Here is an 18,324-nt window from a genome sequence, read left to right as displayed (position 1 = left end):
AACTGTTTCATTTACTTTTTGTACACTTTTCATCAATCACTTTTAATTTATATTTTATTATTAATCTATAAATTAAAATATAATCAAATGAGATCTTATTTGATTTGTCTCAATGCAAGAATTATTAATATCAACTTTCTACATAATTTTTAATTATACATAATTAGAAGTGTAAATGATTAAATAAATATATTAAATAAAATGTATAAAGTAAATAAAATACTGAAACTAAGTATTTTTTTTTAAAAAGAAAAAACTCCCTCTACGATAATAAATTGAAAAAGTAACAGAAGTTATTTTATTTCTATAATAATTTTTTAAAATGATTAAATGTCCCACATTTAGAAAATTAGTCGAAAGGTACTGCGCTGTCCCATCCTAACAAACGCCTGTTGCTTCCGGGGATTTAGAGAGAGAAGCTCCGCGTCGTTAAAGAGAGATAAACTCCAGAGAGAATTAAACTTTTGTGCGAGATAGAGAGAGAGAAGCTCTCAACAATGGTGATTATCTTGTAGATCTCGAAACCCTAGCTTCTCTCTCTATTCTTTTCAATATTATCTTCCTGTCCAATAAATCATTTCTTGTTTTCTGCGTTTATTTCAGTTCGAGATCGGCATTTTTTTCGCACTCCGATTTCTTGGAGACTGTTCAATTTGTTTCCCGACTTTTTAAATCCAACCTTTGAATTCCTTCAACATTCATCTTCTCCTGTTTCAAATTTTGATTGAATTCGCGCGTTCTCTCTGCTTTCATATCTCCATTTTGGTCGAGATAAATTGCTCGAAAATTTCTATATTTGTGCCGAAGAATACATAGGTTTTGCATATGAGTTGAAAATTTGAGTTAAAATTAACCTAAACCTTTTTTTTCGGAAAATGGATGACCGAGGTGGTGGTTCATTTGTGGCAGTGCGAAGAATTTCTCATGGATCCTGCCATACAAATTCGGGTAATCTTCTTTTCTCTTTCCTTTCTGTATAGTACATACCTAAAATCTCGTAATATATAATTATTTAACGTACAAATTTGACAAAAAATGGATTTGATCAACTAATTTCAGTTCCTGTAACTCTTGGTTTTATACCTAGAATCTCGTAGTAGTATATGATTGATTTAACGCATAAATTAAAATAAAAATGGAATTTGATTAACTGATTTGAGTTGTTGCAACTCTTAGTTTTCTTACCTAAAATCTCGTATCATATGAATAATTTAACGTATGAATTTCAAAATTAGACAAAAATTGGAATTTGGTTAACTAATGTATTGCTGTAACACTTAGTTTTATACTATTAAGTCAATTGCTGGTAAAAGCTGTGTTTTAGCTGGAATTGATAGTTAAGGGAATGACTGGAGTCTTGCTAATATTTGCCATCACGTTGATCATTTACTTGGTCACATCAAATTATCTACTGTATAATAAATTGGCAATTTGTACAGAAGGTTACCTGTCATAACATATTATTGGATACAAGTTTCTTAAGGTTTGTTTGCTGGTAGTGAGGATATATTCTCCTCATTTGCCAAGGAATTTTGAGCAGAAAAATAATGGATCAACTGCATCCTCCAGTAGTCTTTTATGGAAATGGTGATTGATTGCTGGTTATGTTATATTAAAGTCTATTAATAATTAGAGTCTATGATTAGTTAGTTTATAAGCTGCTGTTTATTGTGAAGAGTATTGATTTGGCTTTGTAAAAAATTGATTGTGTTTTATAAATATTGTAGGAATTAGTGCTTTTTGGTGTTGTCTTACTGAAGGTGTTGCTTATGATTTTGTAGCGGAGGTTGTTGCGGGATCAGCAGCTTGGTTAGGTAGAGGTCTTTCGTGTGTTTGTGCTCAAAGAAGAGATAGTGATGCCCGGCCGTCATTTGATTTGACTCCAACTCAGGTTATTGATTTTAGATTAAAGCAACAGTTAACTAGGAGTTTCGTGTACATTATCGATTAGAGTTTCCATGCATACTTTTTTGAGTACAACATTGCATTGACATAATCCTGGCAAAGTGGATCCTGCATAGGCCAGGTAAAATAGTAATATCAATCCTTAATCGTACTTTTTTTTGCTGGGATTCTTGTTTCTGGTATCCGCTTATGAGGGAGGATATTTGGCTAACAAAGATGTTTCTGATGTTGACACAAATAAGAAATCTTTTAATTTGTCTAGCTGATTAAGTATTTCTTTTTCATGGATTTTTTGGAAAATGTTGTTTTAAATTGTATGTGCTTTTCTATGCTGTTTTTCATTCATTTTTGAACATGTTCATATTTTTTTTGGATTGTGGGTTTACTTTTAGTTCATTGACTTTCAGGAAGAGTGCTTGCAGCGATTGCAGTACCGCATAGATGTGGCCTATGATTGCTCAAACCTAGAACATCAGGTGCCTCCTTCTTCCATACACTTCCTGTCATTATGAACTTCTGTCAATTTGTCGTTTGTGATTGCTTACATATTTTCTGTTTTCACAAGCCTATTTCTGTTATGCTGCTACTGAGACTAGTTTTTTTGGTGATGACATGGTGAAGGAAGCTTTAAAGGCATTGTGGAATGCTGCCTTTCCTGGTGAAGAACTTCGTAGTTTGATATCTGAACAATGGAAGGAAATGGGATGGCAGGGGAAAGATCCGTCTACAGATTTCAGGTATTTCATCGTCCATTTTTTTTAGTTTTTCTCTGGTATCTTTAATGCTGGTAAAAATGATTTTGCTATGCTTATAGGGGTGGTGGCTTCATCTCATTGGAGAACCTGCTGTTTTTTGCTAGAACTTTTCCGGTAATATTAACATTTATTCTCTTTTTCCCATTTGTTGGACCTGTTTGTTAATGGAATATCCTTTTAACACTAATGCGATTTTTGAATTTATTTGGTTTTATATTACTGACTTGGATGTTGAAAAACTGGTCTCTCCTCGATTGCTCTGATTAATCAAAATGACTTCTGAGTGATGGGGGAATTGAATGACTAAATACTTAAATATTCTAAACAGTTTGAAGTACATCATTGGATATACTCTTGACTCTTTGTTATGATATTATGACACATCATTGTTTTTCTTTCTTTGTAACTTTGCGCCTTTATTATGGTGCTAAGGAGGTTTTTAGTATATTATTCTCCACTATAAGGAACAAGATTTTGTGCAAAGGCAGAATATTGGTCAAAATTTTGAATGATAACTTTTTAAAGAAGGTATATATTGTGATAATTATTGGTCGTACTTGTACGGGACTCATAAATCGTAAGTAGTTATTGTATGTTTTAATACTTGAGGAAAAGAAACCTAAGGAGCATTCATGATGGACTTTTTTGCGATTTGTGTATGCACTAGTTGTGAAATGCTTAAGTTAGTGCTAATTGCAATTACAGAGCTGTGATGTGTCATGTAAGACTTTGACTTCCATGCCCTTTATTTGAGGCTTTACCCTAATTGATTGTCTTATTCAGAAATCCTTCCAAGACCTTCTACGAAAACAGGAAGGAAATCGAGCTTTGTGGGAATATCCCTTTGCTGTGGCAGGTGTGAATATTACATTCATGCTGATCCAGATGCTAGACCTTGAAGCAGGTACGAATCTTCATACATCTGTACATTTGACTTGGCCTTTAAGCAGACTAAAGTCTGTATTTCTTGTGTGCACCATTATGCTTAAGCAAAACTATTCAATGTTTTCATTGGATTTTATAGTATTTTGCTGTGAATTTAAGATTTAGCCATTGTTATTAAAATTGAGATCCCATCCACAATTTTACAATTCTACAATCTAAAAATAGGCGAGCGATGCGGATTGTAGGTAAAATCGTAATGATGTTAGAATCTTACGATTTAAATGGAATAAAATTTTGAGTGATAGAATCATAACACGATCCTACGATTGATCCAACTTTAATTATAATTGTTTTTTTCTTAATTTAACATCTTTCATTAATTTCATTAACATATACATTAGTGTTTGAAAATATTCCATTTATATAATCAAAAATAGAAGGCCTTACTGATATTGAGTTTTTACCTTAGTATTCATTGTTTCATAAAAATAAAGTTTAAAAAACTTCATATCGTAACGATAAAATATTAAAATGAATAATTAGGACTAGGGACAAAGGATTTTAGCATATATTTAAATTTATATGTAGGTTATTTCAAAAAAAAAGGATTGTACGATTTGACGATCCAATCCTACCTCCTTGATTCCAAGTAGAATCCCGATGCTGATAATCTTGGATCTCGTATTAAATTTTGAATTAGTGTGAAGTGTGGTAGTCTTCCAAGTTTCAAGTTAATTGATAAAATATCATTATTTTGAACTCCTGTTTGATACTTTTGGTACTCGTTTGTTCATCCTACTAGCACAATGTAGGTACTAATATGACTTCTTAGATAATAGTGCCTTTAACTCTATAAATCTTTTTTTTTTTTTTTTTTACCCTGCTGCATTTGTAACAGCTCTGGAAACATAGAATTTAAATATCTGATATTGTGATGGCTGATACAAACCAGCTATCATCTTTTCTAAGTGGACTTTAGGTAAGTTTCTGGTCATGGATGTTATCTCTGGATGATTTTATAGATTTTCTCTGGTTTTCAGTCAAACCACGAATGCTGGTGGGAGCAATCTTTCTGAAGTTTCTTGCTGGTAATTTCATCTTCTCGATAAGGATCATCCATTTTTCATAAATGTCTAGCCTGCCTACCTTTTTTTAAATACGTTGCCTTACCCTTTTGCAGAGAATGAGTCTGCATTTGATTTGCTGTATTGTATCACATTCAAGCTGCTTGACCATCTATGGCTTGAGATGCATGCCTCATACATGGATTTCAATGTAAGTTCTCTTCAGCTGAAAACTGGTCGTTTTTGGTAATCTTCTCCTTTAAGTGTATGTTATCATTTCCAAGGGTGTTATAGATTGCAGATTGCTTTACGTAAAGTTATGCTCTTCATTTTCATACTAACATCAGGCGATTTATACACTGTCGAACAATTAATCAAATTTGTTCTCTTTGATCTCTAATCCCTATAGACTTAGGGTTCTAAATAAGCACGAAAGATAATTCTTAAGATGGGATTAAGATAATTCTTGACCATAAAACTATGTTTTATCCCGTCATAATAAGAAAAAGATGGGGTTAATATTGTATCTGCTTCGAGGAGTCAAATCATTGCCAAGATTTCATGTTCTGTTATATATAGTCTGAGTTTGTGTCCATTTTCTTTGTACATTTTGTGTATTTTAATATTTATTTATCTAAGTTATTGAGGGTTATTTATTTCTATTTATGATTTATAGCTTATCTTGCCTTTTTTTTTTCTTGTATAGTCTGTTATGAAGGCTACACGCCGTCAACTTGAGAGAGAAATGATGCTTGAAGACATTATGCGGCTTGAAGACCTGCCGTCGTATGGCCTTCTCTCAAAATAGGTAGCTTTCGGCAAAGACCAGATGAAATTTAGATGCTGTTGGAATCTTTACACTTATTGAAGTAGTCCATTCCTTCCACGGTCATTACATTGGATGACTGGTGGTCTCAGAGGATTTGGTGTGCCATCTCGAAACATGGATTCATTGTGAGTTTGGTTCTAGAAGAGAAGCTTCTGTAAGTTGACAAGGTCATTAACTTCACCAGTTTTAGTACCTAACTGAATGCTTTAGGTGGCCAGTTTTATCTTGTCAATGAAAATATGCCATATTAGCGCTTTGGTTTTCATAATTAGTTTTGAATGAAAATATGCTATGATGCTATAAGTGCTTCACTCATCTCATCAGAAGAGTGGAATGGCAAATTCATTATTATTGTGGGAGTAATGTGATTTACAGACACTAGCTAACACAGATAATGGAGGGTAAAAAAAAGCTATAGATTCTGAAATTCAAATGATCTATGTCCCTGGTTCACTTGCTAGAGCATATCTTGATTTTAAATGTGAACAACAAATTTGTTTTGCTCTTGACTTTGGATACAAAGGGAATGTTACAGAGTTTATCCCTCAGTATCGAGTACAAAGCGAATGTTGAATTGTTCTGCTCTCGACTTTGAGTACTAAGCAAAAGTCAAATTGTTTGCTTTGGATTTAGAGCACAATGTGAAGGTTAAATTCTTTGGCCAAGTCAAAAATAAGGAAACCTTTCATCGTACTAAAATTTGTAGGTTTGATTCGTATCTCAATTACCATCGTGCAGTCCAGTAAATGGTTATATAATTAACACAACATGCACTTCTATAAGCAATTAATCATCTTCAGTTGATGTATGAGATACAACTTTTGTGTTGCTGCAAAATTCTCCTCACATTAAAATTAGTATTTTAGTTTATTTAAGTTCATCCGATTCTTTAAAATTGCTACTTTTGTTTTTTTTACGATTTGAGTGAAGAGAAAAGTATAAGCAAGTAAAATAACTAATTGGGAGAAAATTATATGCAACGTAAAGATAAAGTGAGAAAAAATGTACATGAATGATGAAAACAGGATATAAGTATGCGAGATTCACCTGAAAATGAAGGTATATGGGCAACATTGGGAGTCTGAGAAATGATAAGGGAATTCCTTGGCAGCAACAGAGTAGAGGAATGAGAAGTACCTACACTATAAACGGGTCCATAGTCCATACCCTTTACTTCTAAGGTTAATAAGTAGCTGTTGGAGGCTGGTTGCTGAGCCGTATCCTCTCAATGTTGCCCACCATTCTTGCACCCAAATATTAGGGTTAAACGACTTCCGCAGTAACAGCATTAAGGTACAATCGTAACTTTCGATATATGTATCAATAAATACTAATGTTACACGAGATGGTTTAACGACACATTGTTAGTACAATACTATGCGACTATGACACCGTAGCATGTCCAACTTGAAACTCTGCCAATATTTTTTCAGTCATATGAAACTCCTCACTCATGACAGAATTGAGTACTTTACCTTTGTTTTGCGGATGATAGGGGTCTTGCTCTCTTTTCCCTAATCAATGACATCACAAATTCCTATGAGAGACGGTTTTTTAACAAACTATTTTAATTGGGCAGGCCCAAAAAAAAATAGAGTAAGTTTTTGATAGGCATTAAGAATACAGCTAGTGTTGAACGAGACGGCCTCATAATGACACCGTCAATTTAGACTGACCCAATTTACGCGTTTAACAACTTGGGTATTTTTTTTATTTTTGGGCATTGTTTAATTTTGATCTTAAAAGGTATCAACTTTTATTTTAAAGGTATCAATTTTGAAAATTAATACCTTTAAGGTCAAAATTGATAATTGCCCATAAAATTGAAATGTTGTTACACGTGCGTGAAATGGGCCGGCCCACACTTCATCTTAACTTGCAACGATCTCGTCCAAGTTTTTGTGTTAAGAATATTATAAGTAGGCATTTAGAATATTTTAAATACTTAAAATACTTACTCGGTGGGCATTAAGTATATTATATGTAGGCATTAAACATATTATAGGTATGCATTAGGAATATAGTAAGTAAATAGGCTAAGTTTCTCGGCAAGCATTAAGCATATTGCAAGTAGACATTGTAAGTACTTTTTCGATGAGCATTAAGTATATATTGTAAAAACGCATTGAGTACTTTTTCGTTGGGCATTAAGTATATATTGTAAATACGCATAGTAAGTACTTTTTCGGTGGGCATTAAATATATATTATAAATAAGCATTAAAGATAATGTAAGTAAATATTAAGAATAATATAAGTAGGCATTAAAGATTCAATAAGTGAACATTAAGATTTAATTGGTTAGCCTGACAAATGTCTCTTAAAGAGACGATCTCTCAGGAGACCGGCTAATGACCTATTTACCTTCTGTACAAGGAGCCACAAGCTCGGGCCTTAAGGTGTGCCTTCCAAGGTTCACTATTTTATCACTAAATTTAGCTCAATTTATCAACACCAACAATGTTCTGATCGTTCAACACTCGACCAAAACAATTAAAACAAACTTCATTTACAGACAACATAGTATAATGCTAAGTAGAAATCAGGAAATATTTCAATATCGAATAAGAACACAAATTTCACTCAACGCACCCAAGGCGATAATGCTAAACAGTTTTTATGACGCACATAAACAAAAAAAAAATAGAAGTCTATCGAGATAAAAGCACACAAACATAAGGTCTACTCAGCCAAACATGTTCTTGCAATATAGTTGCCAGCACTACGCTAGATTGAATCCCTAAGGATTGGCAGGCAATATATTTCCATGTAGGTAAAACGTCTACTCGTAAATCCATGAGTGAAGGCTGCTCTGCCAGCAGACGACACCCTCAGGGAACCATAGAGCAATCTCCTTTGTTGCGCTCTCAACAGAGTCACTTCCATGGATGACATTTCTGCAAAAACATTAGTTTTGTCAAAACCAAAATACAAAAAATAAGCAGAAAAAACTATTTTAGCTGATCAACATAATAATAAGAAACTAGAATGTTGAGCATTGATGCAAAACTCCAATCAACATATTTCGCTAAAGCCCAAGCGCTGTATTTCAGTGTTAGATGCACATTATCAACTAGGTGTATATAGACCCTAACAGCCCGTTTAGTTATCATTACTAATTGGTTGTAATGAGAATGATTTGTACATATTTTCATATGAACAATGTCATTATAATGAAAGTTTGATCATAAAAAAGGTTTTTTTTCACAATTTTTCATTACCACCTAATAGCACAATAACACATTTTCAACGGTAATACAATAGAATGAATTTTGTGAATAAAATGAGATTGTTGAAGGAAAATAAACACGACCATTAAACTTGTCAAAAGACAGTCCTTTTAAAATTACACCAACTTTCCATTACCATTCTCAACATTTAGTACCGATTACACTTGTCAAAAGATATTATAATTTATACGGAGTACTTTAGAAAAACTTTTTTAACAAAAGAGTATGAAAAAGTTGTCACAACAAATGACCCGGTTGTACTCCCTCCCATATCCACCAGAAAAGGCAGCTGGTGTTACGATAATCAATTTAGCAGCATATAAAGCAAACAGGAGATTCAGTTTCAAGATCAGAAATCCAGAACTGTACAAGCTCCACAGTTAACAAATCACTAAATGTACTTAGCTTTCAATAAGTAAGCAAAAGCAAGAATGACAAACACAAGTACCTGCCGATGTCAATGGCAAAATCTCCACGGATAGTTCCAGGCTCAGAAGCAAGAGGGTTGGTGGCTCCAATAATCTTCCTGCCAGTGGCGACAACGCCCTTACCTTCCCAGACCATAGCAACCACAGGTCCGGAAACAATGTACTCAACCAAACCATTGAAGAAGGGTTTGGCCGACAAGTCAGCATAGTGCTTCTCGGCAAAAGCGCGTTCCACATTGACAAGTTTCAAAGCTACAAAAAGACAAAAGATCATTCATCAACAAACAAACACAAAACAAAGCTAAAAGCTTAAAACAGGTGCTGAAAACAAGGGAATGACCAAGTTCATGTAGATTTTTCATACACAGATAAGCATAATCATCAAAAACTTAAAGTGAAATCAAAACATCCCGGCAGATTTGTCACATCATCATAATTAACACCATATCCATAATAAACTAGTGTTTTAACTTTTAATAACAAAGTTAAATTGTAAGATCGTGACATTATAAATCATACAATATTACCATGTCAAATCCTCATACCTAACACCAATTTTAATGTTCAAATAGGAATAAATCATTAGAAACTAACAGATTATGATTATTGTAATCATTAAAGGGGAATTAAAGCAGATCAAATATTCCATAATAAACTATAGTATTAACTTTTGATTATCAAACAGGGTAAAATTGTAAGATCATAACATTATAAATCGTATAATACTTCTTATCATATAAAATCCTCGTACCTAACACCATTTTCCATGTTCAAATAAGACTAAATCAAATCAGATTATAAAATATTGTAATCATTAAAGGGTAATGAAAGCAGATTAAATTATGCTCATTGCAATATACATACCTTTCAATGAAAATCCCTTCTTCTCAAATCTGCTGATAATTTCACCAATCTACACATTAAAAAATTATTTCAATCACAACATAAACTAAAATCAATCACTAATTTAAGCAAATCTCATAATTCACATTAACCAACTGAATATTCAATCAAATTAACAAATTAATTATGATTCGAAACCACTATAGGCAATAATAAATTCCCTCTCAAACCCACTTCAGAAGAATTTTTCCTCTAAGCAAAATCTAAATTGATCTTCCGAGCGAAAATTCGAAATCAATTCAAATAAAAATTGAATGGAAAAATGAATAAACGAACCAGTCCTCTTTGGACACCATCAGGCTTGATCATGATAAAAGTCTGCTCCATTTTTGAATAATAATCTGCTGTGAAAATCAATGAAGGAGGCAGAGAAGAAAAGTTCTATGATGGTATATTATGAGTAGAATAAGACGGTAGGATTTAGAAAGCGTATATATATATATGGGACACGGGAGACGCAGATTCAAAACCCTAACCCTAATTTAGATAGGAATTTTCGGAATATGCTTATAAATTGCGGCCAGTAATGCCATAAACATGGGTATTATAATTTGGGATTTTATGGATTGGGTGATAAAAATATGGTTCTCATTTGAGTTGACAATTTCAAACAAATTGGAAAAAGAAATAAATTAAAAAAATATGAAGATCTACATAAATTCTTATTTAGGATCGTTTATCAATATGAAAAAAATATGAATATCTACACAAATTTTTGTTTAGAACCGTTCATTAATAGAACGAGTCCAAGCTATATGTGCTTGGTTTTAAGTTATATGAGATTGATTTTGTAGATTTAAGTTTACACTATATTTTTCATTTTATCATATACGTGTAAATTCTTAAGTCATATGTGATTGTTATTAAGGTGTAAGTGATCATTATTACTATATAATTTTTTTACTAATAGATAAACTATTATTCTCATCTAATTAAAGAAGCATGGAAGAGATCAATGGTAAGCACCATTGTGGTCAATTTTAAGCTCTATGTGATTGATTTTAAGCTATATATGATTTTAAACTGTATGCATTCAATTTTAAGCTATATGTGACAGTTTTTAGCTACATGTGAACGCTTTTAAATAGTATGAGATTATAGTGAGTTGTCTCATATGCAGCGTCCTAATATTGAAACGGCCACATATGAGACGTGCTAGAATACTTAAAGAGAGGATCACAAGATTGAAATTTGCTAACTATACAAAACATGATTAGGTTTACTAGAGTTAAGATTGAAAATATGCTTAAGTTTTGAAGCTTTCACAATGTTTACTTATCCCATAATTTTCTCTATTTGCAGTTGTATAGTTGGCGATTAATCTAGTTCTAATACGTATTTTTGCATATTTTAGTAGGCATTTGAACAAGGCATGTGGCTATTTGAAAAAGTCATAGCAGGTGTTTTTGCATATTAAAGTGGATATTTTGTTTCTAATAAAGTAGACATTTTAAACAATTTAGAACATTTTAAACTAGCTATAAAAGGTATTGTTAAATAGTTGAAGTAAGCATTTTTAGATTGTTATAGTAGGTGTTTTGTATACCGAAATAGGTTTATTTGTGTACCATAGTAAATATTTTGTATATTAAATTAAGTATTTTTTTCATACGAGAGTAGGCATTTTAAATAGTGACGTAGGTATATAGCTACAGTATGCGTTTTTGCATATAGAAATAAATGTTTATATCATACTGACGTATGTGTTTAAATACTAAAGTAGACATTTTTAATAGTTGAAGTAGACATTAAAACTAGTTATAGTAGACACTTAAACTATAGTTATAGTAGGCATTTGAACTCGATATAACATGTGTTTTTGCTCACTACTTACAGTAGGTATTTTAAAGTATTATAATAGGAGTTTTCAGCTTCTTCATTTTGCAAGATAATAAGTAGACATTTTAACTATTTATAGTAGGCGTTCCAGTATGAGTTTGCAATTCGTTGATCGTGCAAGATAATAAGTAGATATATTTAACTACTTAGTAGGTGTTTTATAGTACTCCCACTAGTGGAAAAAACATCATTTGCTGCGATTTTTTTGCCATAATATGTTGCGGTTTTGGCCCCAAGCATTAGTGAAAACAGCAGATGGTCTATTTTAAATGCTGCGGTTTAAAACCGTGGCACAAAAGTGTACTATATGCTGCTGTTTTTGGGGAACCGCAGCATATAGTGTATTTTTCGATTTTAAAAAAAATAGACTATATGCTGTGGTTTACCCAAAATCGCAGCATATAGTGTGTTTTAAAAATCAAAAAATACACTATATGCTGCGGTTTTGGGTGAACCACAACATATAGCATATATATATTTTTTTATTTTTTTTGTTTTATTAAAAATTCAATGATAATTTACAATGTAATAAATGATATTGCAAATATATATAATCACCAATTATCACCAACAATCACCAACTAATATATATATACACTCTCGATCATATATATAATACGTAATAAACAAATACATATATAATTTAGTTTATATATATATATATATATATATATATATATATATACATATACAAAAGTCCTAAATCTAAACTAATTACATTAATTACCAAACACATAAATTAGCAAGATACACGGAAATCTTGTCTTTCAATTCGCACATTTCCCCATCTCTCAAAGTGCGTGTTTCCCTTGGCGTGTCGTATAAAACCTATAATATTATATGAAATAATTAAAAAAGTTTATATGATACATAAACATTAGATTTTACCAATAGTAAATATATAATAATGTAATTCAAGAACGTAACAAATACTTACGGCATCAATATTTTCGACTCCAACGTTCTTCACGGCTTGTAAGAGATCATCCATATATTTGAGAGTGTAGTAGCCTCAATAACGCTATTATCTTATGTTAGTGCCAAAAACGCTTAAAATCCTTAAAATCGCAACTTAGCACGTAATTTCAAGCATATGACTGTGATTTTCAATTCTAACCATTTCAACACAATCATTCGAATACGCATGAATCTTCTGGTAGTCTAAGCCGAAAGGACACATGAGCTTTTTGGCATAATATGTCAACTTTGGAAGTTCATTTCCCTTAGGAAGCATCTCACCTAACGCTTCTAATAACATTGTGAAACTAGCGTCACTCCAATTGAACTTTGACTTAATGTTGAAAATTGTCAACACGGCTGTTAGTTTGGTGAACTTTGTACATCTAGGGTACAAAGGCTTTTGAGAAGCCTCTGTCAACAAGTCAAAAACACGAGGACGTTTTCCTAACTCATCCTCGACTTCCTCCATCATCTCATCAACACGATCTACATCCTTATTGAAGTTCTCTTCATCTATCTCATACCCATCAACACAATTTACTACATCCTCATTGACATCCACATTATTGACATTCTCAACAATACTTTTTTCTTTGTAAACTCCCTCCTCACCATGTCAAACCCAAACATGATATTAAGGCCTAAAACCACATCAAAGTATGTGCTCCCTAAGGATATTAACACTATCTATCTTTGATACATTGCCACACTTGACACATGGGCAATAAAAACCAACTCCCTCTGTCCTAACTTGATGTTCAACGGCAATACTACAAAATTCTAATACGTCGTCATTAAATTTTGACGATTCAATGCTTCCATACATCCAAGAACGAGCTTTTGTCATCCTAAGTATGATTCATTAATTCAAAACAAAATTAATAATCACTTTTTAACATATATACTTAACCCTAATTTAACCACAAAATTAAGTAATAATCATTCATTTAACCCTAATTTACAATAATTAACCTTCATAATCTATAAATTATTCAAAAAATATATATATTCTAATAACAACATTGTTTTAACTCTAATAATACAACTTTTTTTAAATTGTTCAAATTATATTTATTCTAATAATCATTATTAACATTGATACTAACAACTAATACTAACATCATATAAAAACAATAAAAAAATCACATTCATAAATTTGGACAACTAATTAATTAACATTCATATTAATATTCATACATATAAAACAAAATAATTAACATAATAATAATACAAACTTGGACAAATGTAATATTAACAACTAATACATTCTAAATAAACACATTTAAACTATAAATAATAAACAACATGATTTAACCCTAAAACTTTGAAAAACAATGAAAATTGAAATCAAACGAAATTACCTTGTGTATCTAGATGAAAAATAGCTACAATGTGACCTACAATTAAACAAGAAAAACAAAATTAGTAATTGTAACCATTTCTCAAAAAAAAAAACAAAAAACAAAAACAAACGAAATACCTTGAACTTTTCGTGGGTTTTTAAAGCAAATGAAGAAGAAGAAGAAGAAGAAGAAGAAAAAGAAGAAGAAGCAAATTTTTTTGTGGGTTTGAAGCAAACTTTTTTGTGGGTTTTTAAAGCAAACAATGGAATATTAAAGAAATGGAACGAAGAAGTAGCAAGATGAACAATAGCAAGTTAAAGGCGGGTTTGAAGACAGTAGCAAGATGAAGATGAAGATGATGAAATTTTGTGGGTTTGAAGAAAAAATGAAGTGTGAAGGAAGAAGATGATGAAACAGTTCGTGTTTTTGTGGGTTTATGCAACAGTACTTTAAGGGTTTATGAAAAGGAAACGTTAAAAGGCGGGTTTTTAATTTATAAGAGATGAAACAGTTATTTGCTGTGGGCCAAAAAAAGCTACAGCATATAGGGACTTAATTGCTACGAGCTAAATAAAAGCGCAGCATATAAACACCTTATTTGCTGCGAGCATCAAGAAACCGCAGCATTTAATCTTTATTTTTTTTCTAATTATTTTATGCTATTTAATATTGCGTTTGCTAAAAACCACAACAAATGTCACGCAGCAGATACGTTTTTTTTCCACTAGTGTCCCTTCTTTTTTAATATTCTTCCCATATTTCACTTTACGGAGAGAAAATTCAAATAAGGTTTTTGAGAGATTTAGGAGATAAAATCTATGTAAGATCTTGTTATATTTGTCTTGATGTATACTTTCAAAATATATATTATTATTTATAATTTATAATTTATAATTTTTTATGATGTGTGTTATGAGATATTGAGACTCAAAAGTTGCTCTGATAATTGTGCAAAAACTAAACGGAAAAACAAAAAATATCAGTTGATTAAAGTAAGAGATTTATATCTAGTTAATGTTTTAACATATCAAGATACTTTAAGATAAATAAGTAGGTGTTTATCATACGAATCATAAAAAAATTGATTTCTATTGACAAACTTATATAACTCATTAAGATACTTTAATGTAAATAAGTAGGTGTTTGCCATAACGGAATAGGATTTGTGAGATTTTAATATTAAACTTTTAAGATAGATTTTGAAGATAAAAAAACTTATCCTTTGTTGTCATGTTAGGGACTTGGAAGAAAGAGGTAAAAATGAAAGTCTTACCACAATATATTACCACCCTCCGTTCAAGACTTAATTCTTAGGGACTTTTTCATTTTTATATTCATTCTCTAAATCCATTTCCTTTAAACAAATAAGGACTTTGAGTTTTTTGGGACAAAATCTCATTTCTTTCCTTAAATGTCATGTGCCAAACCACCCCTAAAATACCTACTTCAATAAAAACATCTATTATAAACTATCATAATATTTACTTGTACATGTAAAATTCCTATTAGTGAACCATTATAATACCTATTTTTACAGATAAAACAATTACTATGACTCATTAAAATACTTAATTTTAGTGATAAAATGCCTTTAATATTTATTACAATAGCTACTTATATATGTAAAATACCTAGATAAAAATGTCTACCATACTATATTCTTAGATTGATTTTAAAATATGAAATTATCAATTTAATCATCACTTAGTCAAAGAAAGACTTATAATAAAAGGACTATTTAAAACAAAAGAATCAAATACCGATTCCTCGTAAGATTTGGGTAGGAAAATGTCATCTTGACTATTTGGACTTGGATGGACTAAGTTTACATTAGGAAGTAAGGAAGAACAATTGAACTAAAGAGGAAGAAACCAAGATTGAAAGATTATTTCGATATTTGATTTTACAACCCATAAAATTTTAACTGCAGTATAATTGAATTGGAAATTTTTAACTTGGTTGTTTGGGTGTAATTTGATAAGCTTTTAACTTTTAAATTATTATGTCAAAAACTAACAAAAACAGGTAAAAAAAAAGTTTCTATTTACTTATTTAAAGTATTATTGTTTCTACAACAATGTGAGGATGCATTTTCCACAATAAATATTGTTAAGACGAAGCTAATGAGCAAAATGGAGATGATCCATTAGAGATAATTTAGTAGTATCTGTATTAGTTTTGGTGGAAAAGCCAACAAAAAAGTCATCAAATAAGCCATTTACCAAATAACAATTGTGGTAATTTCACCAACTAAAAATCTAAAAGTCAACCAAAAAGTCAAACGTAAAGCGATTATCATACAATCCCTAATCCTTAGGATTCACATCATAACCCTTAAATTGATAATTACAAATAATGGAACTCATACTAGTTCTAGGAAAACCAATTTACTACAAGATTTAACGCATATTCATAAAACTTACCAACCTATTATAATCTTGTGCACAAATAATTTATGTCATCGACATTTGTCACGATAATAACAAATTACAATAAATTTAACTAAAAATTGTAGTCTTAAATGATTCTGAAAATAATAAATGTAAATTTAAAAAAAATATTTGAATAAAGAATTATCTAATACAACCATTACTCCAAATATGGGCTCACGGAAATCCACAATAACAACGTCAACAATCCAAGACATACCACCATTGACCTAAACCTTATCCAAAGAACTAGTAGTTGCCCACTTAGCAAGGCCGTGAGCGGCCTAATTACACTATTTGGAACAAAACAAAAGGTCTTAACTCTAAACTATCAAAAAACAATAAAATTGGCTTAATTATACTAGTTGAAGAACATGAATGATCCCTTAGTCATCTCCTCATATAATGAGGTGTTCTCACTCGTGTTCAATTACAAGATCAACTTTCCACATAGTTGTTAGCGTTTCAACAATCTCTATAGTCGTGAGATAAAACTAAATGTGAACCAATAAGTATCACCACAATAAGACTAAACACGTCCCCATAATCATCTACAACAACGTCAAAGTTCGTCTTGAGAGTGCCGATAGGAGGAACACTCCATGACGCTTTCTCCCTTTTAAGATTACATCTAGCAGTGTTTTAGCGACACGACAACCATATAAAGTAGTTAAGAGAATGCTTATAGCACGCCTTAATGAGATGTGAGATGTGGATTTTCTTAAAAACAAGTTCATTATGTACTACCCAAAGCTGTCACACTAAAGTGGTGAAATCTTCTACTCTCCCTCTTGGTCCTTCATCCATAAAGACGTCCACCAACTACAAAAAATTGTAAAGTTTTATTTGATGAAGCCGGTGTAAGCTTTATTCCAAACCTACCTAGTTCAGTAGCAATCTTTATACATGTGCATAACCTATCAAACTCTCCACAAAGAATACAAAATAAGTCACATTAAACTCTTTTTTTTATAAAGGTTAATGTTGTTAGAAATAATATCCAATATTGCTCTCCAAGTTAAGTTTTTCATTTTTGGAGGAAGATTAAGTTTCAAAGATAACTTCACTTGCCATTTGAACTAGAAGAATGGTTTTTATCATCTACAATCAATCTATAAGCATCTTTACCATGAAAGCCTCCAAAGTTCCTAGCTATCCACACTAATTGTTACAACTATTTCTGGTATGGACTTTTTGGATTATCTCAATATAAATGGAAAACAATATCGTATTTATCTAATTAAGATTTTGGGTGTTATGATCCTCATTTATTATCGAACTCACTTTCACTTTACTATCCTAGTGGGGCAATAAACCCGTACATGTTGTACCAAGCCAGGCTACTGACCAAACGAAAATATCCCAACCAAAACCTACTTTCCACCTAACTCCTTTCTTAAGAGCACATACTACTCCAAGAATAAGAAGGATTATGACCAATAGGAGTATCCAAAGAGCGAGCTAAAAGAATCTCTAATTATAATGGATCCCTAGATTGTTATGAACCTCCACAATTGATTCGAAGGGAGCACAATGTTAAAACTTTCTTAATCTTGGAATCCTATCCATCCTTTCACCTTTAGAATATAAAGTTATGACCACGTCTTCTAAACAATACCTTAAGTAAAATTAAATAAGCTTTATTAAAATTCCTAGTAGTTCTTTTAATATCGCGTTAATAACAGCATTTGAAACAATTTACAAGATATATTTAATTCTCACCTAGGTCTTCACTTTTCTCGGTCTATCCCGGGA

The 18,324-nt window shown here is 31.5% G+C and overlaps 2 protein-coding genes across 5 annotated transcripts; one reads left to right on the top strand and one right to left on the bottom strand.

The window, feature by feature from the left end:
* The first annotated feature begins 360 nt into the window (after positions 1 to 360).
* LOC130809985 (uncharacterized) lies at positions 361 to 8,343 on the top strand. Of its 4 annotated transcripts, none has more exons than XM_057675869.1 (9): positions 361 to 948; positions 1,782 to 1,891; positions 2,313 to 2,381; positions 2,527 to 2,642; positions 2,720 to 2,774; positions 3,444 to 3,564; positions 4,586 to 4,633; positions 4,726 to 4,820; positions 5,316 to 8,343. In XM_057675869.1, the coding sequence occupies exons 1-9, from the start codon at positions 876 to 878 to the stop codon at positions 5,415 to 5,417; spliced, it is 789 nt and encodes a 262-aa protein (XP_057531852.1). In that variant the 5' UTR covers positions 361 to 875; the 3' UTR covers positions 5,418 to 8,343. The 4 variants fall into 4 exon arrangements, with proteins under 4 accessions (XP_057531852.1, XP_057531851.1, XP_057531850.1 ...); XM_057675868.1 differs by having other exon boundaries at positions 4,568 to 4,633; XM_057675867.1 differs by having other exon boundaries at positions 1,728 to 1,891.
* LOC130809987 (nucleoside diphosphate kinase 1) lies at positions 7,964 to 10,607 on the bottom strand. The gene is made up of 4 exons (XM_057675870.1): positions 10,275 to 10,607; positions 9,960 to 10,008; positions 9,116 to 9,347; positions 7,964 to 8,334 (listed from the first exon to the last, which is right to left on the bottom strand). Exons 1-4 carry the CDS (start codon positions 10,323 to 10,325, stop codon positions 8,220 to 8,222), a joined length of 447 nt encoding a protein of 148 aa, XP_057531853.1. The 5' UTR covers positions 10,326 to 10,607; the 3' UTR covers positions 7,964 to 8,219.
* Positions 10,608 to 18,324: the final 7,717 nt, after the last annotated feature.

This window comes from Amaranthus tricolor, chromosome 4 (genome assembly GCF_026212465.1).
Source record: "Amaranthus tricolor cultivar Red isolate AtriRed21 chromosome 4, ASM2621246v1, whole genome shotgun sequence".
Taxonomy (NCBI): Eukaryota; Viridiplantae; Streptophyta; class Magnoliopsida; order Caryophyllales; family Amaranthaceae; genus Amaranthus; species Amaranthus tricolor.
This window is presented reverse-complemented; position numbering and strand designations above follow the sequence as displayed.

Coding starts and splice junctions, on each gene's coding strand:
- LOC130809985 (XM_057675866.1), top strand. CDS start 876: ATGGATGACCGAGGTGGTGGTTCATTTGTGGCAGTGCGAAGAATTTCT. Junction 1,892..2,312: donor TTGATTTGACTCCAACTCAG/GTTATTGATTTT, acceptor ATTGACTTTCAG/GAAGAGTGCTTGCAGCGATT. Junction 2,775..3,443: donor TTTTTGCTAGAACTTTTCCG/GTAATATTAACA, acceptor TGTCTTATTCAG/AAATCCTTCCAAGACCTTCT.
- LOC130809987 (XM_057675870.1), bottom strand. CDS start 10,325: ATGGAGCAGACTTTTATCATGATCAAGCCTGATGGTGTCCAAAGAGGA. Junction 10,009..10,274: donor ATGGTGTCCAAAGAGGACTG/GTTCGTTTATTC, acceptor TTTAATGTGTAG/ATTGGTGAAATTATCAGCAG. Junction 8,335..9,115: donor TTTGCCATTGACATCGGCAG/GTACTTGTGTTT, acceptor ATGTTTTTGCAG/AAATGTCATCCATGGAAGTG.